We start from the raw sequence: 27,650 nt of genomic DNA on the forward strand, positions 1-27,650 counted from the left end.
TTTGAAACAATAAAATTAGAATTCAAATATTTATTTAAAATGTCCAAGTATAAGGACTTTTTTGGCAGTCCAGTGGTTAAGACCTTGTGCTTCTAATGCAAGGGGCACAGGTTCAATCCCTGGTCAGGGAACTAAGATTCCACATGCCCCACAGGGTGGCCAAAAAGAAAAAATCCAAGTATCCCAGTATGCTTTTCAGAGAATCATATGTTTTGAAGCATATGTAATAAGTGCTGTAACATCCAAGATGATAGTATAACAACATGGAAACTGGAGAGCAGACTTCAGCTCAACCTTGGGGTATGCCCTAGTACAGCCAGTGGCAAGTGTGGGATGGTGCACCCTGAAGAATGAAGGGCAGCTGGTCCGTGTCTAAAAGGAAATTCTCCAGATCAATATTTAGCCCTGTGCCACAAAGAACTCCATACATAGTTACCTTTATTATGTGTATTGTTGTTATTTTGTTAGAACAAATGAAACATGTTCTATATTCCTACGTGTTCTCTCTCTCTCTATATATATATATAGAGAAAAATATATATAGAAATATACCTTCATAATGACCAAGAAGGTATGTGATGACTTTAGAATTCTTGCAAATCTCGTGCCAGTTAAGTGGCCACATGCGGAAAGCACGCTACCCACTCCAACCCCTAGCCTCCACAACAGGGAGTTGCACACGTTTCCAGCTAAAAAAATAAAGCATGCTTCTCTATATCAAGGGAAAGTACTGTTTACATGGAGAAATGGAAAGATGCATAGGAACGCAGTTACAGAAAGGCAAACCACAGGAACAAAACCACCTTTCCAGGTTTTATCAGCTGAGAAGCCTGAGGAGGTGAAAGATAAAGGCAATTAAGTAGGATTCGGTGAATCTGAAAGATATTTATGGGGGAGATCCTCTTTAAGCCTTCAATGGAGGCGGAGTGGATTTGCAGACAAGAGGTTCTTTCCAGATGTGCTTGAAGGAGTTGCAAAAGGCTGGTGTTTTGTGGGAAGCTGGTGTCTGGGGCTTTGGGAGAATAGCTGATGCAGGAACAATGACAACCGTGAGCCTTGAGGAAACAAATCACATCAAGGTGAGAAAATACCTGTGAGCTTAAGAGCAGGCATGTGGAAAGGGCATGGCATTTTCGACTCAGCAGGCAACACCTGCAGGCAGAGTTCCTGCATATTTGTGCATTAATTACCTATTACCATTAGCCTCTTGGGAGAGGGTGAGACCGGAGGCTAGAGTTTTGAGTACAATAGAAATTTACTATACACCCACTAAACTATTCTTTTTTTTTTTTTTGTAAATTGTGAATCAAACATCTGCTGAATCAGTTTAGTTGCATAGAAAGGGCATCTGAAACACGTCAGAGTGAAGGGCAATTTCTGAAATAACAGTTTTCAAGCATTCATAGTATCAAAAACTGGCAGAGTCCTGTAAAGAAAAGAGACATATGCTATGTAACACAGGAGTCCAGCCTGGTGTTCTGTGATGACCTAGAGGGGTGGGAGGGGGGAGGGCAGAGAGAATCAAGAGGGAGGTGATATATCTGTATAATCATGGCTGAACTGCATTATCGTATGGCAGGACCCAACACATTATTGAAAAGCAATTTTCCTCCAAATAAAGAATAAATAAAAAACATTAACTACTTCATGAAATTAAAAAAAGGACTTACCTATGAAATGGGGACAGCACAAAAAGTTAATTCTCATCTTAGTTCATGGATAAGTGTTTTTGAGGACGCGGCTTATGTGATTTTCTTTTCCTTGCTCAAACTGTGATCATTGTCAGGACTCCTAACTCAACCAGAGCGTTTATGGATTAAAGTGTTTTTGCAAGCTTTAGACAAGGGAGTTTCTGAATGAAATACTTGCCATTAAAAACTTTCCAGCAGTCTTAATGGATTTTACCTTCAAACTACGGGAATTTTCGAAGTTTGACTTTTTTTTTTTTTTTTAAACTACCATGCTGAAGGAGTTTTTCTTCTATTTCAGATAATACCTTGCAGTTCATATGGCACTTTTTTCCACAAAGGATTCAAACTTCTCTGCAAATGCTATATATTCTTTAATGCTGTCCCTTGGAGGCTAAAAGGGGAGAATCGAGGTTACAAAGAAACGTTAGGTGACTTGTTGAAAGTCACGGGAAGCGTCAGGCATCAACTCTTCCTCTGAACTCAGGAGCAGAGGAGTGACTGTGGCAAGGCCGGCCTGCGTGTTCTATATGAAGGGAAAGTGAAACTCAGTTTTCTGTTTCATAAAAGAGACATTGCAAGGTAATATTGACAGAGAAGAGTCATCTGGTTCAGACAGGGTGTGTGGAAGTCGAGGGTGGTGGTGTAAGCACATGAATTAACAGCAGCATTCTCACTCCTTATGTCAAATTGAGGACTCTGCGTTTGGACACCTGCAAAACAGCTGGGCGTTCACTCACATTCAGCCTGAAGAAGGGGAGGGTCCTGGAGATGTGATCTGTGATCTACTACGTCTTGTAGGTGCGACATCGTAAAGCTACTGAAACTACTGTGTTGGCTAAAAAGCATGTTTGGGTTTCGTCTTAAGATTTTACAGAAAAATTGGAATGCGCATTATGGCCAACACTTGAAATCAGATGGGCCTTTCAGGATTCAAAGGAGACACAGATGAATGTAGACCACAGTTTACTTTTCATTTCTAAGGAATGATTATTTCCTTAAAAACAAAACAAACCCAAAGTGTTAGATCCTGTGGAGTCCCATACCAAGGTCACAGGTACAGAGCCTGGAACCAAGATCATCTCTGGAACTGACTGAGCCCCACAGTAACTGTTGCCATGAGCTCCTAAACTGGCAGCTCCCTAACCCTATATTAGGTAAAAATGCCCACCCTAACCGATCACCAAATGCCACCCTTCCAGCAGGAACTGTCTTTGTCTTGAGGCTATAAAAATTGGCTACTAACCCATGAAAGCATCGGCGCTCCCTTGAGCCAGCCTGCTCTACTTGCTGCGCCCTCATTATCTCTGCTCTTTGTTCTTAACAAACTCACTCCTTTCACAATTACTCTGTGTCTGGAAGTGTTTTTTTTATTTTTTAAAAAATTTGTAATTGAAGGATAACTGTTTTACAGTATTGCATTGGTTTCTACCAAACACCAACATGAATCAGCCATAGGTTTACCCATGTCCCTTCCCACTTGAATATCCCTTCCACCTCCCTCCCCACCCCTCTAGGTTGTTACAGAGTCCCTGTTTGAGTTCCTAGGTCAAAGAGCAAATTCCCATTGGCTATCTATTTTGCATATTGTTATGTCTGTTTCCATGTTATACCTCCCACCCTCTCCTTCTCCCCTGTAGCCATATCCATAAGTCTGTTCTCAATGCCTTTGTCTCCATTTGCTGCTCTGCAAATAGGTTAATCAGTACCATCTTTCTAAATTCCATATATATGCATTAGCATACAATCAGTGTTTTTCTCGTTCTGACTTACTTCACTCAGTATAATAGGCTCTAGGTTACTCTGTGTTGTGGAAATTTTTTTCCAACCCATGCTTGTACCACAACAGAGGCATCTTTTCCCTTTTTTTTTTTTAATAGAGACAATAGTCCCCACATGGAGTCACCTGTGCTAAGCCCACATCACCAGCTGAGACTTAACACCTAACCTATTTGCAGTTCCAACCTTCCCCAGAGATGCAGTCTTAACTGGTCAATCTGGAATTTTCTGGTCAGTGCGAGTGAGGTAAGCTGCCTAATATAAACCCTCTCCTCCCCTAAGGGAAGGTGGTCTTGCCTGAAGCAATCTGCCTTTTCCTAGTCCCTCCCCAATTTCTGCCTATAAAGCCTTCCAGGCTCCTCAGAGCTCCTTTTTATTTGCTAATTGAGATGCTGCCCAATTCAGGAATCACTGAATAAAGCCAATTAGAGTCCTAAATATACTCAGCTCAATTTTGTGTTTTAACAGGTTTGGTGACGGTGACAGGATCTGAAGGAAACTTCTGGCAGCTTTGAGGAGAACAAGAAACACAGGTAGGAAACCACTGACTTCTCTCTCCCACCGTTACAAATGCTGTGGGTGAGTTCCCTCGGTTTTGAGCTCTGCTCTTTGCGTTGAGCTCCTGATGACATTTAATTGGCTTTCCAGTCCCCTGTTTGCTTGGAGCCCCTAGTTCCATGCTGGGACCTGCTGGCCGTGTAGGCTGGAGCTCCCCATGTGCTTGGAACCCCCTGCAGACTCCATGCCGGGAGCTTGTGGTGGCAGCTGTGGTTCTCCGTTTGTGGGGTTTGCTGGTTTGGTCCTTCCCCCAGTCCCAGGTTCCATGCTGGGAACTGTTGGTGGTATATGAGGTCTTTGTCTTGGCCAGGATGCAATGACAGCTCTTGGTTATTCCTGGTGTGTTAAGGTGTACATTTGTTTGTCTTATGTAAATAAAGGCTACTGTTGATGGGAATTTCAGAGGCAAGAAAAGCCACAAAATTGGTGGGCATGGATTGAGCACTCAAAAGCTGCTAGAAGGCTCACCACCTCACCCAGAGACTCCTGGGTTAGGACAGGATAGTTATGGAATGGCTTAGAGTGACACTGAGTCACCTGCCCACCTCAAAACATCCACGCAATGGGGTATGTGCATTGTATAAAAACCACACAAGCCCCACAGCACACCCTGCTTATTCACCTGTCTCTGAGAGACCCAAAAGGCTTAGCCAGAAAAAGATGGGACCTTTCAATTCTAAAAGAGTTAAGTGTGCCACCTGCTTATTGCGTCAGTCTGGGGGCCAAAATATGGCTGGACAGAAAAGTGGCTGAGCTACCTTTGTGGCTGAGGGTCCTACCAGGCCTCAGGGAAATGACCACAGCCATTATGGGGGAAGTTAGTTGAGATTATTTAAAAAGTACACTTGAAAATAAGACCTTCCAAATCAAACACACAGAATGGGGATACCTGTTTTAACACATTATCAACTGGGTTTTTATTTTTTTTTGCGGAAACTAACGCCTGTGGCTGGCAATTCATTATGTAAGTGAATATTGAACTACCTGCATTTGAGTAAATATCAACAACTTTTTATTTTGGACTTAATGTATTTATTTGAAATTTTGTACATGTCTTACTAAAGCATTCTAATGTTTCATGAGAGTGTGACAGGCAGAATGTAGCGGACACTGCCGTGCAGGGGACAGAACATCTGTTACAAATACATTTTCCCCTGGAAAGGCAGACTGCTGGACGCATTTTTCTGGGGTGGGGGGTTCTTGTGGGTATTATTTCCTCTTGAATATGTTCTTTTATTTCACCTGACAGTCGACAAAGTGGATCTTTGCGTGTGTGTGTGGGGGGGGGGGGATGCTCTTTAGAAATAAGAAATTTCCCAATGCATCATTTTTGAAAATGTTGGTAATAAACTTGTGTTTATAATATACGCGAGGTTGGAACCAAAACCTAATGGAGCCAGATGTGAATGATAATGACAATTATGTTGTATAATGAACCTCCGATCAGCTTCAAGCTCTTAACAACTCTGCACAGCGATGTGAACTGTATCATGATCTAAAAACATATTGATAAGTCTCTGGTCAATAATATTCAGGTAGCAAAAGATGGACTAATATGTCTCCTGTTAATGATGTGTTAGCTGGCATGCAGAAGCCTTCAAAAGGCTTCAAGATGTCAAAGGGGTGTCATTAAAAATTTGTTGCAACAGGCTAATGAAATACTAAAGACACAGGAGGTGCGTAAAACAGACTGTAAGATAGACATTACCTAACCTTAACTGCTCCCTTCTGTCCCCCTTTATCTGGACACTCATTCTAGTAATCTGATCCAAATTGTCTTTCTACTCTGAAGAGAACATAAGATCATAAACAAAAGTCCACCAAGTCAGTGGACTTGCAGACAGCCCCATGTCTACCCTCAATGGAAGACCTCCATAAAGGCCCCTCCCAGGATTGTCGAGACTGAGGGATTTTCTGGTAAATTGCTACATTATTCCCTTAAGCAGCTAAGGCTAACTCAAATTTAAATTAATGAGAAACAATGACCCAGTTTTGGTAGATTCCAGAGACACACTCTCTACTGTACACCCCACTTCAAGCCTGCATATGGGATCCCAGGAAAACTGGCAGAAGGCAGCTCAGGAGAGAACTCTTCCCTGAATTAGCTCTCCTGGATCTTTATCAATCCATGAGAAAGGAAAAGACAGTAACTTTTATATCCACTTTGGGGACACCTCTTAAGTACAAGGGATGGTTCTATACTGCAAGAAATATTTGCTGTTTGCCCCGACTAAAAACTGGTGAGATATTTCCAAGGATTTTTTAAAAAACTAGCTCAGTGATAAGAAGTTGGTCAGAAATTGGCAGTTGATACTGACAGCATCACAGAAATTTTTTTCTTTTAGGCCTCTTCCCTTAAGCCAAAATAAATCTGTGTACACCCCAGAGGGAAATAAAAACCTATCGCCTTTGTGAAAAGATTTACTAAAACATTTCAAAAGCAAACAGCTCTAACTCCAGAACATAGAAATTTTTTGATATCCATTTTAGTTAGAAATCTTCTCCATGATATACAAGGAAAAAATGAATTAAGGATAATCTAGTTGGGATGGGATAGATCAATGTAAGCTGTCATTTAAGCTGCAACCCAATTCTTTGTGGAATTAAGAGCTACTGTCATGATCTTACAAAATGTGGAAAACTAGAAATTCAGCTCTAGAAGCAGTTCAGAATTCAACTATCCCTTCCACCAAGGCCACAGCCACCCCTATTTATCTCAAAAGCCCTGTATGTATTAATCGTATAGAAATTCTGGCCTTAGGAAACCAAAGTCCTTCTTGGAGGAACCTGCATTCTATTCCCATGCCTTTGAGATGTAAATGTTATCTAAACTTTAGGGAGGTAATTCTTATCAGTAAGAAAATAAAAGGAAACTTCTGTTCAGCCGCCCAGTCGAGTCCGATTCTTTGTGACCCCATGCACTGAAGCACGCCAGGCTTGCCTGTGCATCACCAACTCCTGGAGCTCACTCAAACTCATGTCCACTGAGTCGGTGATGCTATTCAACCATCTCATCCTCTATCGTCCCCTTCTCTTCCTGCCTTCAATCTTTCCCAGCATCAGGGTCTTCTCCAATGAGTCAGTTCTTTGCATCAGGTGGCCAAAGTATTGGAGCTTTGGCTTCAGCATCAGTCCTTCCAATAAATATTCAGGACTGATTTCCTTTAGGATGGACTGGTTGGATCTCCTTGCAGTCCAAGAGACTCTCAAGAGTCTTCTCCAACACCACAGTTCAAAAGCATCAATTCTTAAGTGCTCAGCTTTCTTTATGATCCATCTCACATCCATACATGACTACTGGAAAAACCATAACTTTGACTAGATGGACCTTTGTCAGCAAAGTAATGTCTCTGCTTTTTAATATGCTGTCTAGGTTGGTCATAACTTTTCTTCCAAGGAGCAAGAGTCTTTTAATCTCATGGCTGCATTCACCATCTGCAGTGATTTTGGAGCCCCCCCAAAAAGCCATCACTGTTCCCATTGTTTCTCCATCTTTTTGCCATGAAGTGATGGGACTGGATGCAATGATCTTCATTTTTTGAATGTTGAGTTTTAAGCCAGCCTTTTTACTCTCCTCTTTCACTTTCATCAAGAAGCTCCTTAGTTCCTCTTCACTTTCTGCCATTTGAAACTTAGGTGAACAAAACAAAACAAAAAATCTCCTACATGTCTTCCCCACAAACTTTAGTGAAAATGCGTTAGCCATCTGAGCAGGTAACTTTAACTTATTTCTCTACCAGGTAAACAACTGAGATCCAGCCTCTTTTGTAAGTAGTAAATTTCTTATTGGAGAAGGCAATGTTACTGTACCTGATTCATGCCATTAATTTTAAAATGAAAGCTGTAAGGTCTCTGTACCTCTCTTTATGTTCATGTGTCTGTATACACGTGTTGTATGGTTATTTTTCACCTCCTAATGGTATTACTAAAACTGTTTAAAAAAAAAACGAGTTCCATTTAGTTGGTTTGAAGAGAATTAAGCACTTATATGAAGTAAGTATTCCTAAGTCTCCCAGAAATACACAGGCATACCTCAGCGATATTACAGGTCCAGTTTCAGACAGCTACAATAAAAACTAATATCACAATCAATCAAGTCACATGAATTTTTGTATTTCCTAGTGCATATAAGGCTCATATTTACACTATACTATGGGCTATAAGTTGGAAAATCTCATGGACGGAGGAGCCTGGTAGGCTGCAGTCCAAGGGGTCGAGAAGAGTCGGACACGACTGAGCGGCTTCACTTTCACTTTTCACTTTCCTGCATTGGAGAAGGAAATGGCAACCCACTCCAGTGTTCTTGCCTGGAGAATCCCGGGGACGGGGGAGCCTGGTGGGCTGCCATCTGTGGGGTCGCACAGAGTTGGACACGACTGAAGCGACTTAGCAGCAGCAGCAGCAGCATGGGCTATAAGTGTGCAATAGTATTATGCTTGAAAATGTATGTACCTTAATTAAGAATACTTTATTGCTAAAAAAAAAAAAAAATGCTCACTAGCTGAGCCTTCAAGAAGCCATAATCTTTTTGCAGGTTGAGGGTTTTACGTCAGTGTTGGTGGCTGCAGACTAAGCAGGGTGGTGACTGCTGAAGGTGGTGTAGCTATGCTGATTTCTTAAATAAGACAAGAGTGGTTTATTGATTGACTCTTCATTTCATGAATGATCTCTCCAAAGTGGGCAATGCTATTTGATAGCATTTTATGCATGGAATGTCTTTCAAAATTGGGATCAATTCTCTCAAACCCTGCCACTGCTTTAACAATTAAGTTTATAAAATATTCTAAATGCTCTGTTGCAATTTCAACAATCTTCACAGCATCTTTACCAGAATTAGGTTCTAAGTCAAAAACCACTCTTTGCTCATCCACTGAAGTCAGTCCTCATCCATTAAAGTTTTATCATGAAATTGTATCAATTCAGTCACATCTTCAGGCTCCACTTCTAATTCCACCACATCTGCAATTACTTCCTCCACCAAGGTCATGAATGCCTAAAAGTCATCCATTAAGGTTGGAATCAACTTCTTTCAAACTCCTGTTGGTGCTGATATTTTGATTTCTTCCCGGGAATCACAAACGTCCTCAAGGGTATCTAGAATGGGGAGTCCTTTCCAGAAGGTTTTCAACTGACTTGCCCAGATTCATCAGGAATGAACATCTGTGGTGCAGCGCCTTACAAAATGTATACGTTAGAGAATAAGACTTGAGAATTGAAATCACACCTTGGTCCTTGGGCTGCAGAATGGAAGTTGTGCTAGCAGATATGAAAACAGTAATTTCATTGTACATCTCCATCAGAGCTCTTGGGAGACCACATGCATTATCAAGGAGCAGTAGTATTTTGAAAGGAATTTTTTTTTCTGAGTAGATCTCAACAGTAAATTTAAAATATTCAGTAAACCATGCTGGAAACAGAGGTGCTGTCATTCAGGCTTTGTTGTTCCATTTACAGAGCACAGGCAGGGTGGATTTAGCATAATTCTTAAGGGTTCTAGGATTTTTGGAGTGGTAAATGACCATTGCTTTTAACTTAAAGTCACAGTTGCATTAGCACCTAATAAGAGAGTCGGTTTGTCCTTTGACACCAGGCACTGACTTCTCTGGAGCTATGAAAGTCCTAGATGGCATCTTCTTCTAATATAACACTGTATCATCTGCATTGAAAATCTGCTGGTGTAGCCTTTGTTAATTATCTTAGACCTTCTAGATAATTTCTAGATAATCTAGACCTTCTAGGTAATTTGCAGTAGCTTCTACATCAGCACTTGCCACTTCACCTTAAACTCTCATGTTATGTGTATGGCTTCTTAAACCTCACAAACCAACCTCTGCTGGCTTCAGACTTTCCTTCTGCCGCTCCCTTCCTCTCCTGGCTCTCACACAGATGGAGCGAGCAGGGCCCTGCTCTGGGTTAGGCTTTGGCTTAAGAGAATAGTGTGGCTGATGTGAGTGATCCAGACTATTAAACTTTCCTCCACAGCCATCGTAATGATGTTTCACTTTCTTATCACTCCTGTGTTCCCTGGAGTTGCACTTTTAACTTCCTTTATGTTCACACCTGGACTAACGGTTGGTGCAAGAGGCCTATCTTTCGATATATCTTACCTTCCAACACGCCTTCATCCCAAAGCCTAATTCTTTCTAGCTTTTGACTTAAAAGTGAGTAATGTGTGTCTTTTTCTGTCACTGAACTTTAGAGGCCACTGTAGGGTTATTAACTGTTCTACTTTCAACTTCATGCCTCAGACACTAGGGGACCTGAAGAGAAGGGGAGAGACGGAGAAACGGCCGGTCAGTGAAGCAGTCAGAACACGCTGAACGTGTGCCAATGAACACGTTACCAACAGGGGCATTTTTGCAGAAACCAGCACCTGCGGCCAGCGATTTGCTATGTGAGTGAATATTGAAACACCTGTGTTTAAGTCAGTATCAACACTTTTTTTGCACTTACTGTATTTATTGGAAACTTTGTACATGTCTTATTAAAACATTCTGATAGTGGAAGTGATGGAATTCCAGTTGAGCTATTTAAAATCCTAAAAGATGATGCTGTGAAAGGGCTTCACTCAATGTGCCGGCAAATTTGGAAAATTTAGCAGTGGCCACAGGACTGGAAAAGGTGGTTTTATTCCAATCCCAAAGAAGGGCCATGCCAAAGAATGTTCAAACTACTGCACAATTGCACTCATCACACACACTACTTTGAGCAAAGTAATGCTCAAAATTCTCCAAGCCAGGCTTCAACAGTACATGAACCATGAATTTCCATATGTTCAAGCTGGATTTAGAAAAGGCAGAGGAACCAGAGATCAAATTGCCAACATCCACTGGATCATAGAAAAAGCAAGAGAATTCCAGAAAAACATCTACTTCTGCTTTATTGATTACACCAAAGCCTTTGACCATGTAGATCACAGCAAACTGTGGAAAATTCTGAAAGAGATGGGAATACAAGACCACCTTACCTGCCTCTGGAGAAATCTGTATGCAGATCAAGAAGCAACAGTTAGAACCAGACATGGAACAACAGACTAGTTCCAAATTGGGAAAGGAGTACGTTAAGGCTGTATATTGTCACTCTGCATATTTAACTTATATGCAGAGTACATTTTGCAAAATGCCAGGCTGGATGAAGCACAAGCTGGAATTAAGATTGATGGGAGAAATATCAATAACCTCAAATATGCAGGTGACATCACTCTTATAGCAGAAAGTGAAGAGGAACTAAAGAGCCTCTTGATGAAAGTGGCTCAGACTATTTTTCTGGACTTCAAAATCACTGCAGATGGTAACTACAGCCATGAAATTAAAAGATGCTTGCTCCTTGGAAGAAAAGCTACAACCAACTTAGACAGCATATTAAAAAGCAGAGACATTACTTTGCTGACAAAGGTCTGTCTAGTCAAAGCTATAGTTTTTCCAGTAGTCATGCATGGATGTAAGAGTTGGACTATAAAGAAAGCTGAGTGCCAAAGAATTGATGCTTTTGAACTGTGATGTTGGAGAAGACTCTTGAGAGTCCCTTGGACCGCAAGGAGTTCCAAGCAGTCCATCCTAAAGGAAATCAGTCCTGAATATTCATTGGAATGATTGATGCTGAAGCTCCAATACTGTGGCCACCAGATGTAAAGAACTGACTCACTGGAGAAGACCCTGATGCTGGGAAAGATTGAAGGCAGGAAGAGAAGGGGATGACAGAGGATGAGATGGTTGGATGGCATCATCGACTCAATGGACATGAGTTTGAGTAAGCTCCAGGAGTAGGTGTTGGACATGGAAGCCTGGCATGCTGCAGTCCATGGGGTTGCACAGAGTCAGACACGACTGAGCGACTGAAATAAACTGAATATTTTGAGTGTGTGATAGGTGCAACAGGAGGCACCTCTGTGCAAGGACAGAACACATATTACAAACACACTGGGCTTCACTGTGCTTCCCCCCGGAAGAACAGACTTTACACTTTCTGGAGACATTCTTTTTAGTCCTATGGGTATTATTTTCTCTAGAATATGTTCTTTTATTTTACCTGATAGTTGGCAAGGTGGATCTTTGTGGGGAGCTCTTTTAGAAATAAGAAATTTTGTAATGCATCATTTTTGAAAGTGTTATGGTAATAGACCTGTATTTATAATAGACACAAATTTGAACCAAAAACCTAATGGAGTAAAATGTGAATGACAACAACAACTGAAAGTTATATAATGAATTCTTGATCAATCTTTTAAGCTCTAGCATCTGCTGTTAATTGTATCATGCTCTAAAAATATACTGATACATCTCCGGTCAATAACATTCATATAATAAAAGATGTATTCATACATCTCTGGTCAATGATGTGTTAAGTTTGCCGTCTTACATGGGCATAGTTCATGATACCCAAAACAATTACAACAGTAACATCAAAGATGACTGTAATGTAATAATATAAAAGTTTGAAATATTGCAAGAATACAAAATGTGACACAGACGTAAGTGAGAAAATGCTGTTGGAAAAATGTCACCAACAGACTTGCTCAATGCAAGGTTGCCATAAAGCTTTAATTTATTAAAGGAAAAAATGCAATATTTGTGAAGTTCAATAAAGCAAAGTATACCTATAACAGAAACTGGTCCAAATGCTTCTCAAGTTCACATGATCAGAGGTAATCTTTAGTAAATAAAAGCTTGTTGAAGTTTGTTGGGTTAACTAAAATATGTGCTCTGAATTATTATCACTAAAATAATGCAAACGTACAACTTAATTCTACTTGTTTTACTGGTCAAATAAGTTCATGTTATCTCTGTTACAAAGTTTTTTTAGCAAGAAAAATATCTTAGGGGGTGATGGATGATTTGTCCAATGTCTTATGAAGCTTTTGTGGGTAGTGTAAATATAATTATTTAGAACAAATGAATCAAATTGATGTAAATGGGATAACAGGTTTTAGGTAACTTGTAAAATAGTTTCCTCAAAACTTTGTGGGGTAATCTGAAACCCAAGTTTTGCTAAGTTAAATTATGGATAGTCATTAAATATCTAGATAATTTCCAAATAAGATAAAATACTGAAACACTAATTACTTAATACAGGTTTATCTACTTTGGGCTTTTACAGACCAACTAAAGATTTTTGGGTCTATTAGTAAACTTTTTTTGTGCCATACTGAAATATTTACTATCAGAAAACATGTTTTAAGAAATTTTAAGAACTTTCAAGCCACAAAATAAGAAAAGCTGCTAACATAAGACTTTATAGTTGTTTACTATTTGATTTTCACTAAAATTAAGTATTTTTAGGGTTGCTGCTGCTGCTAAGTCACTTCAGTTGTGTCCAACTCTGTGAGACCCCATAGACGGCAGCCCACCAGGCTCCCCCGTCCCTGGGATTCTCCAGGCAAGAACGCTGGAGTGGGTTGCCATTTCCTTCTCCAATGCATCAAAGTGGAAAGTGAAAGTGAAGTTGCTCAGTCGTGTCCAACTCTTAGCGACCCCATGGACTGCAGCCCACTAGGCTCCTCCATCCATGGGATTTTTCCGGGCAACAGTACTGGAGTGGGGTGCCATTGCCTTCTCCCTTTTTAGGGTTAAACATTATATTATAATTAAAGCTATTAGAAATAGTAAGGGGAAATATCTCTGGATGCAAGGATAGTAGGATGTGTGATTTGACAATGGTAGGGATGAAGAATAGAGATGTATTTTTGTTGAGGAAACAGAAGGCAATTTTGTCCTAAATGCAGAATGGTTATTTCAAGAATGGAAAGAAGGAATAAACATAGAAAACAACTGTAGAAAGTTTGTGGGAAAGAGAGTCTTGGGAGCTGAATTTTATGCGTGGTTAAGCTATCCATGATCCGAATGAATTTATTTAAGTAAAAGAGTTTTAGTCAAAATTAAAGTTGCTTTTTCTTAAAAGGAAAAGTTCTTTTGCACTATTGGTCTGCTTCTGGTACGCAGCTGTGAAAGGGTCTTCAAAATAAATTCCTGTGATTCTCATTATCTTGATTAGGTCTTTGATTACTTGAGTAATTCTGAGTCTTCTCTACTAAGAGAGACATTTTAAACAACTATGAAACTTTTTAAAATTTAATTTATTTTAATTGGAGGCTAATTACAATATTGGAATGGTTTTTTGGCCATACATTGACATGAATCAGCCATGGGTGTATATGTGTCCCCCATCCTCTCCCTCAGGGTCACCCCAGTTCACCAGCCCTGAGCACCCTGTCTCATGCATCAAACCTGGACTGGCGATCTATTTCACATATGGTAATAAACATGTTTCAGTGCTATTCTCTCAAACCATCCCACCCTCGCCTTCTCCCAACAGTCTGTTCTTTACATGTGTCTCTTTTGCTGTCTCGAATATAGGGTTATCATTACCATCTTTCTAATAATTACACAACTTTCTATATTTACCTGCAAAGTCTTTATCCCCTTGTTTGAATGGATAACTATTACTTCACAGTGAACTATGATCTTATTTGACCAAGTATTTTTAAACTTTTTGGTGTTTTTGACAAACTTCTCCCAAATCAAATTCTTTTATTTTTTTTAAATTTTATTTTATTTTTAAACTTTACATAATTGTATTAGTTTTGCCAAATATCAAAATGAATCCGCCACAGGTATACAAATCAAATTCTAAATGTAATCTTTTTGACCTCAAACCAACTTTGAGATTTTCCAGAGGGCCCCTGGAACATTTCAAAAGATTTGTTTTCTCTCCTTAGAGAAAGAGAGATGTTGAACTAACTAGGCTTATTTGATACATTAAATTGCATAGGAAGGCCTATCATATAAAAGGTAATAAGGAGATCCAAGCAGTCCATTCTAAAGGAGATCAGTCCTGGGTGTTCACTGGAAGGACTGATGCTGAAGCTGAAACTCCAGTACTTTGGCCACCTCATGCGAAGAGTTGACTCATTGGAAAAGACTCTGATGCTGGGAGGGATTGGGGGCAGGAGGAGAAGGGGACAACAGAGGATGAGATGGCTGGATGGCATCACCGACTCGATGGACTGAGTTTGAGTGAACTCTGGGAGTTGGTGATGGACAGGGAGGCCTGGCGTGCTGCAACTCATGGGATCGCAAAGAGTCGGACACGACTGAGCAACTGAACTGAAATGAAGCCTCCTTTAAGTTGTATTTCTATAGATATATAAGTATTCTCAAAATTCACATGTCCTGGGATAATGTAATCAGCCATACTTCCAGTTACCACCTTAAAATGTTAATCACAGAATAACTATTTCCTTATCACATGAACTCTTATCAGATCTTTAACTATAGTCATTTGTAAGTGTGTCATTTACAGAGAGTTATTGTTTTACTCAGATGCTTTTGCAAAAGTATTTCTTCAAAAGTGCTTCATCTTTAAAGAAATTCATGGAAAGGACTCTGCAAATACAGGTTAGTGATAACTTTGGTTCACACAACTGGGTAAACGTTTCCAGAACTAATGAAAAACTGGATTCAAGTAGAACAAGAATTAATAACACGAGACTGAATGAACGGAGGAGGATGGTTAGAATTTCTTATTTGAAACATTGCTGGCACCTTAATATTTTGTTTTTCCAGATTTGAGATTGCTCTTGCAGTAACATGACCTACAACAATGAGGTAAAGTATACCGTTGTAAACAAAGATGAAACGTTTTCTCTGATTCTTCCAGAACCCAGAAACTCTCAAGTGTTCTTTTTAAAGCAAAATAGCTATTTTACATAAGTTTAGTGAGAATCTGTCGTTGTAACAGGGCACAATTGATTACATTGGTATTATTACCAAGGCATTGACTGTAATAGTATATACGAGAGAGATGTGTATAGACTCAGATATGACCAGACAGCTGAAAATAACTAAGATTCACTTTGCAGGGTGGGGGGGGGGGGTCAATAAAATCCTTTGGAAAAATTGGACTGGTACCAAGATTCCTGTGAACTAAACAGGAGAGTAAAAAAGGTAATTTCCTGGTAGGTCCATAGAACTCCAGGATATTTTTTCAGACCTCAATAAGAGAGGAACTCACCCAAAGTTACAGGTATTGCAGGTAAAATTGGATTGTGAGATTTTGGCTACCTGGCTTCAGAGGCTTAAGAGTTCAGCCTGAGGTTCCTTTATAGGAAACAGTTTTTAAAAGAGTATAAGTGGCCCAGCGCTATTCTTGCTGCACTTATGTAATTAATCAGGCCAAGTTTAATGCAAACAAATTGGGTTTACTGTTAATGCTCTTTGGTTAAGAGAACAGTGATTACAGAGAAGAAAACTCTATTTCTGTAGATATCAGAGCCTAATCCTGGGAACTACTTTGGAGACTTTGTAACATCTCTGTAACTTGGAGTAGATCTTGAATACTTCCAGTTCCCTTAATTGACTGGTTATGACTCTCCAAACTACTGTTTCCAATTTCCTCCCACCCTTCTGATTTGGAATCCCAAAGAACAAAGACTGCCCTTGCGTCTCCTGGCAAGGGACGATCCCAGATCTTCCTCACTAACCAGACGGGAGCCAAACTGCAGGGACTTGAACCTTGGGTGTACATCTCACCTGATACTGGGTCCTGTCCACCCGCTCAAGACCTCAGAATCGAATCGACTGGGAAGAGAAGTAGCCAATGTTGAGGTGCATTACTGGGTAGCCAAACATGCAACCCTCTCTTCTTCAGCGCCTTTCCTTGACTCTGGCCTTGACTTGGAAAGAGAACACCATCCCCCAAGCTATTGCTTGGGTGTGGGGGTGGAATCCTTTCAGATCGCTGGATTTCTCATCAGAAACTCTGATCTGTCCATGATGTTAGAAAGCCCTGGTCTGTTTCCTTCCCTCTATCTAGCCACCCCAAACTTGGGGAACTTTCTATTCAGGCTCTACATAAATGAGGAGACCTCCCCCTTCCTTTGGCAGGATTCTACTTCACAAGTCAAGACAACCTGTGGCACCCGGATTAACATGTCTGTGGAAGCTGAAACTCAGTTACAGAAAAACGCTGAACAACACCCACTTGGCTTGAAAAGGTGACTCTTTCAATGGGATCTTTTTTGTTTTTTCTTCATTAGTTTGGCAGCACTCCAACTACTGGGAATTATCCTACTTTCCATAGTCACAAGAGTCTCCTGGAATGCTGTGTTCTTTCAAAGGCTTTAAATTCATGTTTGTAGGCACTGACCCTCAGGTGAACCATCTCCCTCAACGTGGAATTTCCAAAAAGGAAGAGGATGCCTGACTTAAAAATGGTGACCCTGAACCCTGTGGCCTGTGAATAGCACACAAACGACCATCAAAAAACCACGGGAACTTCAGGACGGCAGCTGGGAGTACTGCTAATACCTTAAATTTTGATCTATCTTCCAGTTAAGCTGACGGTCTGGTCAAAAGGGGAGGGGTGTGATTGTTGATAAAATAGTCCCCAAATGGAATTACTCGTGCTAAGCCCACATCTCTAAATGGAGACTTAACATCTAACCTACCTGCAATTCTAACCTTCCCCAGTCTGGAACTTCCTGATCAGCACTTGTGAGGAAGTGACCTTGCCTGAAACACTGTTCTTTCCTTGTCCCCACTTTCTGCCCATAAAAGTCTTCCATTTCATACAGGTCCTCAGTGCTCCTTTCTGCTTCCTAAATAGGATGCTATTCGATTCATGAATTATTGCAAAAACATAATTAGATCTCTAAATTTACTCAGTTGAATTTTGTGTTTTTAACACTTTCCAAAGCCTTCCCCCACACCCCCCCCCCAACACCTAGGGTTATCAAGTTAGATCAGAGAAACTTTGGGTACTCGAGTTATTGAACTTTTACTCTAGTATAATGAAACAGAAGAAAACTATTTTTCTGTGTGTTTTTTTCCCCCTGTAGGTGAACATTTAGATACTACAGAGATGACATATCACTAAGACACTTGCTGCTGCTAAGTCGCTTCAGTCGTGTCCGACTCTGTGACAGCAGCCCACCAGGCTCCCCTGTCCCTGGGATTCTCCAGGCAAGAACACTGGAGTGGGTTGCCATTTCCTTCTCCAATGCATCAAAGTGAAAAGTGAAAGTCAAGTCGCTCAGTCGTGTCTGACTCTTAGCGACCCCATGGACTGCAGCCCACCAGGCTCCTCCGTCCATGGGGATTTTCCAGGCAAGAGTACTGGAGTGAGGTGCCATTGCCTTCTCCACTAAGACACTTACATGGTATGAATATATAGGAATCCCATATCTGGACAAAGATGCCCTGGTAAGATTGTATGCTGTTTCCATCTCAGTGGCCTTAAGATAAAGTTCATCTTTCCTAGCTTCAGTTTTCTCATAGGTAAAATGGAATAATATCTACTTCACTGGGATTACAGAATTAAGTATATTATCTTAAATTTAAGGTTCCTAGGAAATTATCTGATGCTAAATTGACTTCAATAAAGCTAGTTTGAATCATATATTTCAAACTAAAAATATGTTAGAGCAGAAATGTCTGGTTGCCTCTCTTTCTTAGGAAAAAATATTATTCTGGATGATGGTGTGCTCACCTTAAAGATTCAACTTTCCAGCTCTCCTTAGAGCTATAGAAGAGTCAGAGAGAGAGGTAAACAGCAGCTTTTTGTAAGTCTTTTCCAAAAGTGACTTGATAAAGAAGACTAAGCAGGTACAGGGTTGTTCTTTCCTCCCTAGAATGTGGCTGTGACAGCTGGGCTTCTCCAGTCCCTACTGGACTGAGGAGTACTCTTCAGGATGAGAACCCAGTGCAGTAGATGGTTCCTGGGTCTTGGACATCATGGAACTAACTCCTTTCATATGAAGAGATTGACAAACACTTCTGTCTCATTTAAATCATTGTTTCCAGTCTCTATTACTAGCAGCCAATGCAATTTCTAATTGACATACATGTCAATTCACATTTAGACAATTTCAGAGACGTGGCTCCTAGTTTTTAAAATAATTTTGTGTATCAAGAAAATAGGGCATCTAATACTAATAGCATCTTAAAATCAAGAAAGCAGACTACTATTCTTCCAAGCTAGCTACTGAGAACCTATAGTTTGAGTCTTGCCTCTGTTGGGGAAATATAGAAATTAACAAACAGTAGGTCCACAAGAAACCACATTTGTTGAATTAGCGGTGACTTTCCAAAGAGATTTATGAAGTGTATTTTCAAAGTTTTATGATTGATTAGTTTCTGATAGATTTTAATTTGCCAGCACAGTTAAAAGAGTCCTCCTATGAACACACTGATCTACACAGAAAGCAATTCCTCCTGAAGAACTGAGGGCTGACTGAGGGCTAACCTTTCTTCTGCTCAAGAAATGATAGAGGGACCGAGACCCAGCATTACCAGGAACCTAGAGGGCTGGGTGGAGGGGATGTATGTCTACTTATGTCTATTCACATTGTTGCACAGCAGAACCAACAAAACATTGTAAAGCAATTATCTTCCAATTAAAAAGAAAACTAGGATCCACCTCTAACACTGTGGTCTGCAGTAGGAAGGTACCCCTGAAAGCCCTGTGCACAGACTTGCCCACCTTGGGACACATGGAAAGAAACAGTGATTTAAAGGACATTTAGACCATTTACTAACCTTAAGGCATCTGCCAAACATGTGGGGGAACTGCTGGAACTCTTTCCAAATTGGAAAGGAGAAAGTAAAACTGTCACTATTTGCAGATCATATGATACTACACATAGAAAACCCTAAAGATACAGTGAGAAAACTATTAGAGCTAATCAATAAAGTTGCAGGATACAAAATTGATATGCGGAAATACAATGCATTTTGTATACTAATACTGAACTGTTGTAAAGAAAAAGCAAAACGATCTTGTTTACAGTTGCATCAAAAAAGAATCAAATACCTAGGGATTAATTTAAGAGGTGGAAGACCTGTATTCTGAAAACTAAAAGACATTAATGTAGTAGATTCAACATGATACAAAGAAAATGTGGAAAATACCCTGTGTTCGTGGATTGAAAGAATTGGTATTGTGACAATGTCCTTACTACTGAAAACCATCTAAAGATTTAATGCATTATCTATCATAATACTCATGACATTTTTCACAGAACAAGAACAAATAATCCTAAAATTTGTATGGAATCAAAAAAATTCAAGTAGACAAGCAGTCTTTGACTGCTTCAAATCCTCATTGTTATAGAAGTTAAAACCAAATTCTAAACAATAAGCAAGCAGACAAAATCCAGAAGTAAGGCCCTTTTCCCAACTGACTACATTCTAAACTTAGCCAGAGGAAATCATTATTCATGTAAATTGCTGCTTTTTACACTCACCTGTGGCATCTGGTTATTTTGTTTGACATACAAGGTTTAAATAAATCAGGACTATTAGGCACAAAATGGGCTACAAGGATATATTGCACAACATGGGCAATCTAAATATTTTGTAATAACTATAAATAGAGTATAATCTTTGAAAATTGTGAATCACTGAATTGTACACCTATAACTTATAATACTGCACAGCATCTGTACACTATCAAAAATTAAATTTAAAAATCAAGGTGTCTCAAAACAACTGAGGGTCCTTCAGAAAGTGTAATAATGTAAGCTTTGCCTCCCCCTCCCCCCATCTCTAAAAGAACTTTTTGAAACGTAGTGAGACAGTCATTTTTACATTTTACGTGTAAATTCTATAACGTTTTTTCTCGTGCATTTACTGCTCTGGTTTTGGTAAGGCATTCCATAGTCTTGGAATTTTAACAGCATTTCCTATATCAAGGAAAAATGTAAATAATCCCTGAGAATTGACAATCAGAGACAGAAATATGCCTATTTTTTACAAAATGGACTTAATGGTAGCCTTCTCTATAAGATATGAAAACAACAATCAAACAAATACATAAAAACAGCTAGTGGGAGGCAGCTGTACAGCACAGGGAGTGCAGCTCTGTGCTCTGTGATGGCCTGGAGGGGTGGGTGGGGGATATATGGATACACATGGCTGATTCACTTCATTGTACAGCTGAAACTAACAATATTGTAAACCAATTACATTCCAATAAAAAACGACAGCAGGAAAAGGTGCCAAGAGAAATTTGATTTCCTAGAAGCCTGGTCTGAGGTGCATTTAGCATTTTGATAAAAGCCTCACAATATTCCAAGAGGAAAAGTGAGACTAAGTAACCCCCAGGGCGCACAGCAAATCTAGAACACTGACCAAGAGAGTTGGGCAGAGTTCCGGATTTTGTCTTTCAGTGAAATATGCACCATCCAAGACCAACAGATATATCTCATCTCCAGGAGGAACCCTCTAGCAGGAAATCTCTGTAACCCTCATTACCAGGAATCCGAAACTCCTTTCTGCTGTAAAAACATAAGCCTACTTAAACAGCTGATCACAATCCCTTTCTTCCTTCATGCCTTCTTATAGCCTCGACACTTCTGTTGCCCAAGACCTTTACTGCCTATTCAAATTCTAATTTCTAGTTTTTCTCAGCTCTGGTACTTAAAAGTCAGCAGAGACAGCAAAAGAGACACAGATGTATAGAACAGTCTTTTGGACTCTATGGGAGAGGGTGGGATGATTTGGGAAAATGGCATTGAAACATGTATAATATCATACATGAAGCAAATCACCAGTCCAGGTTCAATGCATGATACTGGATGCTTGGGGCTGGTGCACTGGGATGACCCAGAGGGATGGTACGGGGAGGGAAGTGGGAAGGGGGTTCAGGATGGGGAACACGTGTATACCTGTGGCGGATTCATGTTGATATGTGGCAAAACGAATACAATATTGTAAAGTAATTAACCTCCAATTAAAATAAATTTATATTAAAAAAATTACTTACACCATTAGAAGTATCATTGTCGCCTCTTTGAAAGTGAAAGTGAAGTTGCTCAGTCGTGTCTGACTCTTTGCAACCCCATGGACTATAGCCTACCAGGCTCCTCTGTCCACGGAATTTTCCAAGCAAGGGTACTAGAGTGGGTTGCCATTTCCTTCTCCAGAGGATATTCCCAACCCAGGGATCGAACCTGGGTCTCCCGCACTGCAGGCAACGTTTTATCATCTAAGCCACCAGGGAAGCCACAAAAGAAGTGCTTGCCTGCCGAAACCCGGGACTGAACCAGGGACCTTTAGATCTTCAGTCTAACACTCTCCCAACAGAGCTATTTCAGCTCCACAGAGTATGAAATTCTCTAGGTCAGAGACAATATTATTTCTATATCCTTTACAGTGGAAACCCGGACCATGAGAAAGCACTCAGTGATCGCATACTGTACTTGAAGCATTGTGAAGACTCTGAACTGAACTGAAATAGGCAATAGTAGAATAAAAATAGACATTGTTCAGTCGCTCGGTCACGTCCGACTCTTGCGACCCCATGAATCGCAGAATGCCAGGCCTCCCTGTCCATCACCAACTCCTGGAGTTCACCCAGACTCACGTCCATTGAGTCAGTGATGCCATCCAGCCATCTCATCCTCTGTCGTCCCCTTCTCCTCCTGCCCCCAACCCCTCCCAGCATCAGAGTCTTTTCCAATGAGTCAACTCTTTGCATGAGGTGGCCAAAGTACTGGAGTTTCAGCTTTAGCACCAGTCCTTCCAAAGAAATCCCAGGGCTGATCTCCTTCAGAATGGACTGGTTGGATCTCCTTGCAGTCCAAGGGACTCTCAAGAGTCTTCTCCAACACCACAGTTCAAAAGCATCAATTCGGCGCTCAGCCTTCTTCACAGTCCAACTCTCACATCCATACATGACCACTGGAAAAACCATAGTCTTGACTAGACGGATCTTTGTTGGCAAAGTAAAGTCTCTGCTTTTAAATATGCTACCTAGGTTGGTCATAACTTTCCTTCCAAGGATTAAGCGCCTTTTAATTTCATGGCTGCAATCACTATCTGCAGTGATTTTGGAGCCCCAAAAATATAAAGTCTGACACTGTTTCCACTGTTTCCCCATCTATTTGCCATGAAGTGATGGGACCAGATGCCATGATCTTCATTTTCTGAATGTTGAGCTTTAAGCCAACTTTTTCACTCTTCTCTTTCACTTTCAGCAAGAGGCTTTTTAGTTCCTCTTCACTTTCTGCCACAAGGGTGCTGTCATCTGCATATCTGAGGTTATTAATATTTCTCCCGGCAATCTTGATTCCAGCTTGTGCTTCTTCCAGCCCAGCGTTTCTCATGATGTACTCTGCATAAAAGTTAAATAAGCAGGGTGACAATATACAGCCTTGACATACTCCTTTTCCTATTTGGAACCAGTCTGTTGTTCCATGTCCAGTTCTAACTGTTGCTTCCTGACCTGCATACAAGTTTCTCAAGAGGCAGGTCAAGTGGTCTGGTATTCCCATCTCTTTGAGAATTTTCCACAGTTGATTGTGATCCACACAGTCAAAGGCTTTGGCATAGTCAATAAAGCAGAAATAGATGTTTTTCTGGAACTCTCTTGCTTTTTCCATGATCCAGCAGATGTTGGCAATTTGATCTCTGGTTCCTTTACCTTTTCTAAAACCAGCTTGAACATCTGGAAGTTCACGGTTCACGTTTTGCTAAAGCCTGGCTTGGAGAATTTTGAGCATTACTTTACTAGCGTGTGAGATGAGTACAATTGTGTGGTAGTTAGAGCATTCTTTCACATTTCCTTTCTTTGGGATTGGAATGAAAACTGACCCTTTCCAGTCCTGTGGCCACTGGTGAGTTTTCCAAATTTGCTGGCATATTGAGTGCAGCACCTTCGCAGCATCATCTTTTAGAATTTGAAATAGCTCAGCTGGAATTCCATCACCTCCACTAGCTTTGTTCGCAGTGATGCTTTCTAAGGCCCACTTGACTTCACATTCTGAGATGTCTGGCTCTAGGTCAGTGATCACATCATCGTGATTATCTGGGTCGTGAAGCTCTTTTTTGTACAGTTCTTCTGTGTATTCTTGCCACCTCTTCTTAATATCTTCTGCTCCTGTTAGGTGCATACCATTTCTGTCCTTTATCGAGCCCATCTTTGCATGAAATGTTCCCTTGGTATCTCTAATTTTCTTGACGAGATCTCTAGTCCTTCCCATTCTGTTGTTTTCCTCTATTTCTTTGCATTGATCGCTGAGGAAGGCTTTTTTATCTCTCCTTGCTATTCTTTGGAACTCTGCATTCAGATGCTTATATCTTTCCTTATTTTAGCTAAGTACATTTACTCATCTATTCCCTAATTAAACACTTGAGAGTCTATTGGCAGCTGGAGAAGTGGTGACGAAATCCCTAAGTGACCGTCCACATTTACTGGCTGATTCCCAGTTTCCCCACTAACACTTCTGTGGCTGGAGGCAGAAGATGCTACTTATACTAAGGTAGTACATTATCATCAAGGCTTGAAATAGAACAAGAGAAAAACTTCCTCATTTTCTTTGGATCTTAACCACACAGCTCCCCATGGGTCTGCTTATTATTCTTGGCTACATACAACACAATTCTAGGCCTTACCCATGCGGACAGGGTGAAGTACAGTAGAAAAATAGAAAACCATAATGTTTATACAGATGACTGATCTACAGGAATGTTCATTTCAGTGTTATTTAAATCAGAACAAAGTTTAGAATTAGCCTAATGAGATAAACCACATTGCAGAAGGATATCTACAGATGTCAGGAAATGTACAGAGTGTTAAAGTGCAAGTTACAGAGCAGGAGGTATTTACACTAACGGGTTATTTTTATTTTTATAAACCGAATGGGGGGGAAATCTAGAAGGATAAACTTCGACATAGTAATGGCGACTATACCCAAGTAATGGGATATATATGATTTTCTTTAAGCAAATAAGCAAATTTTCTAAAATCATCCTGAATAACTTTTAAGTTAGAAAAAAAGTGCTTTTTTTTTTTTTTTAATTATAAAGATAAAGCAGATCAGGAGGAACATTCTCCCAAAATAAGAGGCATTTTTGACAAAATTCACAGTTTTATCTGACTGCTCAGTTCCTGGTAAAGTATGCTCTAAAGGATGATCTTCTACTGGCCTTTTAAAGGGAAATAAGAGTACACACACATTTTGATCCATTTTTCCAAATTTTGTCTCCTGAAATACATGTATGGTAGATGAACAGATGTCACACCTTTTCCCTTTCACAAAGCACTGCTTTGTTAAGCAAATCACACACTGCTTAGAATCCTTGTTATAGAAATTAAACTGAATTCTAAAAAGAAAGAAAGCAAAACCAGAAGGCCCTTTCCCCAGTCAAATGCATTAGAAAATTCAAGTTTCCTGCATTTTTCCAAACAAGAAAACTTGTTTCTTTTCAAACAAGTTTCTTCCCCTCTAAACAACTGTTAAAGGCTTGCTTAGATGGATGGAAGGTGGACTCAAAGAAGAAATACATGGAGTGAGCGCCCCACGTCTCCTGTTCTGCAGGAGCACCCCGACCTACTGGTTGAGGATGTAGAGATGAAGGACCATCTGGGCAGAAGCCTTACCTTGGTCTGGAACGTGCAGAACATATGTGTTAAGAACGGATGCTCCCAGGCCAAGGAGAGGACCCTCTTCTCTACCATTGTGCACTCCACGTCATCGTCCATCAAAACCACATCTTTCTTTAAGGCTTTTATTGCGAAAAACTGATTGGTTTTCTTGAACTCTGCTAGGAAGACCTGGAAGGAAGGAGAAGAAGCAGAGTTATTTTAGCATTTGGATTGACACTCGATAAAGAAGAGTCATGACATGCTGAGAGAGATGTACTGGAGGTGGAAACAGAATTAATTCTCCAATCCTCCTCTATCCCCTTTATAGAGACAAACCGAGTTTTCCTGGCGTGGGATGCTATTAACAGCTTCATCCACTCTACCTTTCAAAGGGTTTCACAAAATCGGATGGGTTATTCTCAGCCCCTGAAAGGATTCTGTTTAAAAAAGTGGAATCTAGAAAAATCGTACAGATGAACCTATTTGCAAAGCAGAAACAGAGACACAGATATAGAGAACAAAAGCATGGACATCAAGGGGGATAGATTAGGAGGTTGGGATTGATACACACACACTGCTATGGATAAAACAGATAACCAATGAGAACCCACTATACAGTTGAGGGAACGCTACCCAATGCTTGGACTGAAATGGGAAGGAAATCCAGAGAAGAGGAGATACGTGTACTTGTGTAGCTGATTCACTTTACTGTACAGCAGATACACAGCACTAAATCAGCTATACGCCAATAACATTTTTTTTAAAAGTGTCCTGTCTGCCCAGAGACCTAAGTTTATAAAAAAAAAATCAGAGAAAAATATGTATTGAGGAAGCAGCAGTGAGCAATGAAGAGGAAGACTTGACTGCTTTTGAAATAATCAATAAAAATGAGCATAAAACCTTACTCCACGTTTTATCCACTTTTTCAAGGCCAAAAAGCATACGTGAGAAATCCAACTGTCCTGATGTACTTAAAGAATGCATAGCATTTCCTCTGACGGCACAGACACTAACATTATCTTCAAGACCTACTATGTGTCAGACATTCTGCTACAGGCTTTATGCATGCTATCTAATTTTAGTACAGATAGTAATAATAACAGAAACCTAGGGTCAAAGGATAACTTTCTCAAACTCACAGAGCTACTCAGTGGAAAATCTGACTCCAAAGCTGACTTTTTCCACTCAATTTCAGGCATCTTATAAGACAGGACACCAGATGGCTTACAATGGAGGGTTGCTCCAGCCTGCACTCTTGCAGATGATGCAAGCCACAGACAACTGACGGTAGTGAGGACACGGCCTGAGGAGACAGAAAGCCGCAGCTCTGGCCTCGTTCCACAGACATTTACTGGCTGTGGGAATGTGGGCTCACAAAGGAACCTCCCTGGGCTTCAGTTCCCTAACGTGGAAAAGCCATAACTGTCACCACACTGCTGACTTACAGGACTGTTGCGAAAATCACACATCCAGGTGGGGAAGCGACTTGTGAACCCTAAAATGCCTTCTGAATGACAGTCATTGGAATCTAAAACCAAAACGAATGTGTGTAACAAAACAGAAGCAGACTCACAGATATAGAGAACAAACCAGTGGTTTCCAGTCGGGGGGAGGAGGGCCAAGACAAGGGCATGGAATTAAGAGGTACAAACTGCTCTGTGTAAAATAAATAAGCAACAGGGATATATTGAATCTCACAGCAAAACAGAGCCATTATTCTGTAGTAACTTTAGAGTACAATCTATAAAACTACTGAATCACTATGTTACAACACTTCGGAAGCTAATATAATACCGTAAAGCAACTATACTTCAAAAAACCCACTCATTGTTTGCTTCTTTTAGTGACTTTTGAGGAATGCTGAAGTTCATGATGACACACCAATAGTGAAAGTGCATGTGTCTATGTTTAAAATAATACAATGCAGACAGGTTTGGGGGTAGCTGGCTTGATAAGAGAGGGTAGAGCTTAGATGAGAATTCAGGCATGAAGGTGAAAGTGTGAGTCACTCTGCTGCTGCTGCTGCTAAGTCACTTCAGTCGTGTCCAACTCTGTGTGACCTCTGAGACGGCAGCCCACCAGGCCTCCCCGTCCCTGGGATTCTCCAGGTAAGAACACTGGAGTGGGTTGCCATTTCCTTCTCCAATGCATGAAAGTGAAAAGTGAAAGTGAAATCACTCAGTCATGTCTGACTCTAGCGACCCCATGGACTGCAGCCTATCAGGCTTCTCTGTCCATGGGATTTTCCAGGCAAAAGTTCTG

General features: G+C 40.5%; 1 protein-coding gene and 1 non-coding gene across 3 annotated transcripts in view; both read right to left on the reverse strand.

Annotated features, from left to right (window-relative positions):
- Positions 1-27,650, reverse strand: part of PRKCQ (protein kinase C theta) — a 152,601-nt gene that overhangs the window by 34,442 nt on the left and 90,509 nt on the right. For both annotated transcript variants that reach the window (XM_027560159.1, XM_027560160.1), the window contains exon 12: positions 25,404-25,577. In XM_027560159.1, coding sequence (XP_027415960.1) covers positions 25,404-25,577 — 174 coding nt within the window. The remainder of the gene's footprint in view (positions 1-25,403; positions 25,578-27,650) is intronic.
- On the reverse strand, positions 22,045-22,117 carry TRNAF-GAA. Its single transcript has one exon. It is a non-coding gene; the product is annotated as a tRNA-Phe (tRNA).

Source organism: Bos indicus x Bos taurus, chromosome 13, assembly GCF_003369695.1.
Source record: "Bos indicus x Bos taurus breed Angus x Brahman F1 hybrid chromosome 13, Bos_hybrid_MaternalHap_v2.0, whole genome shotgun sequence".
Lineage (NCBI taxonomy): Eukaryota > Metazoa > Chordata > Mammalia > Artiodactyla > Bovidae > Bos > Bos indicus x Bos taurus.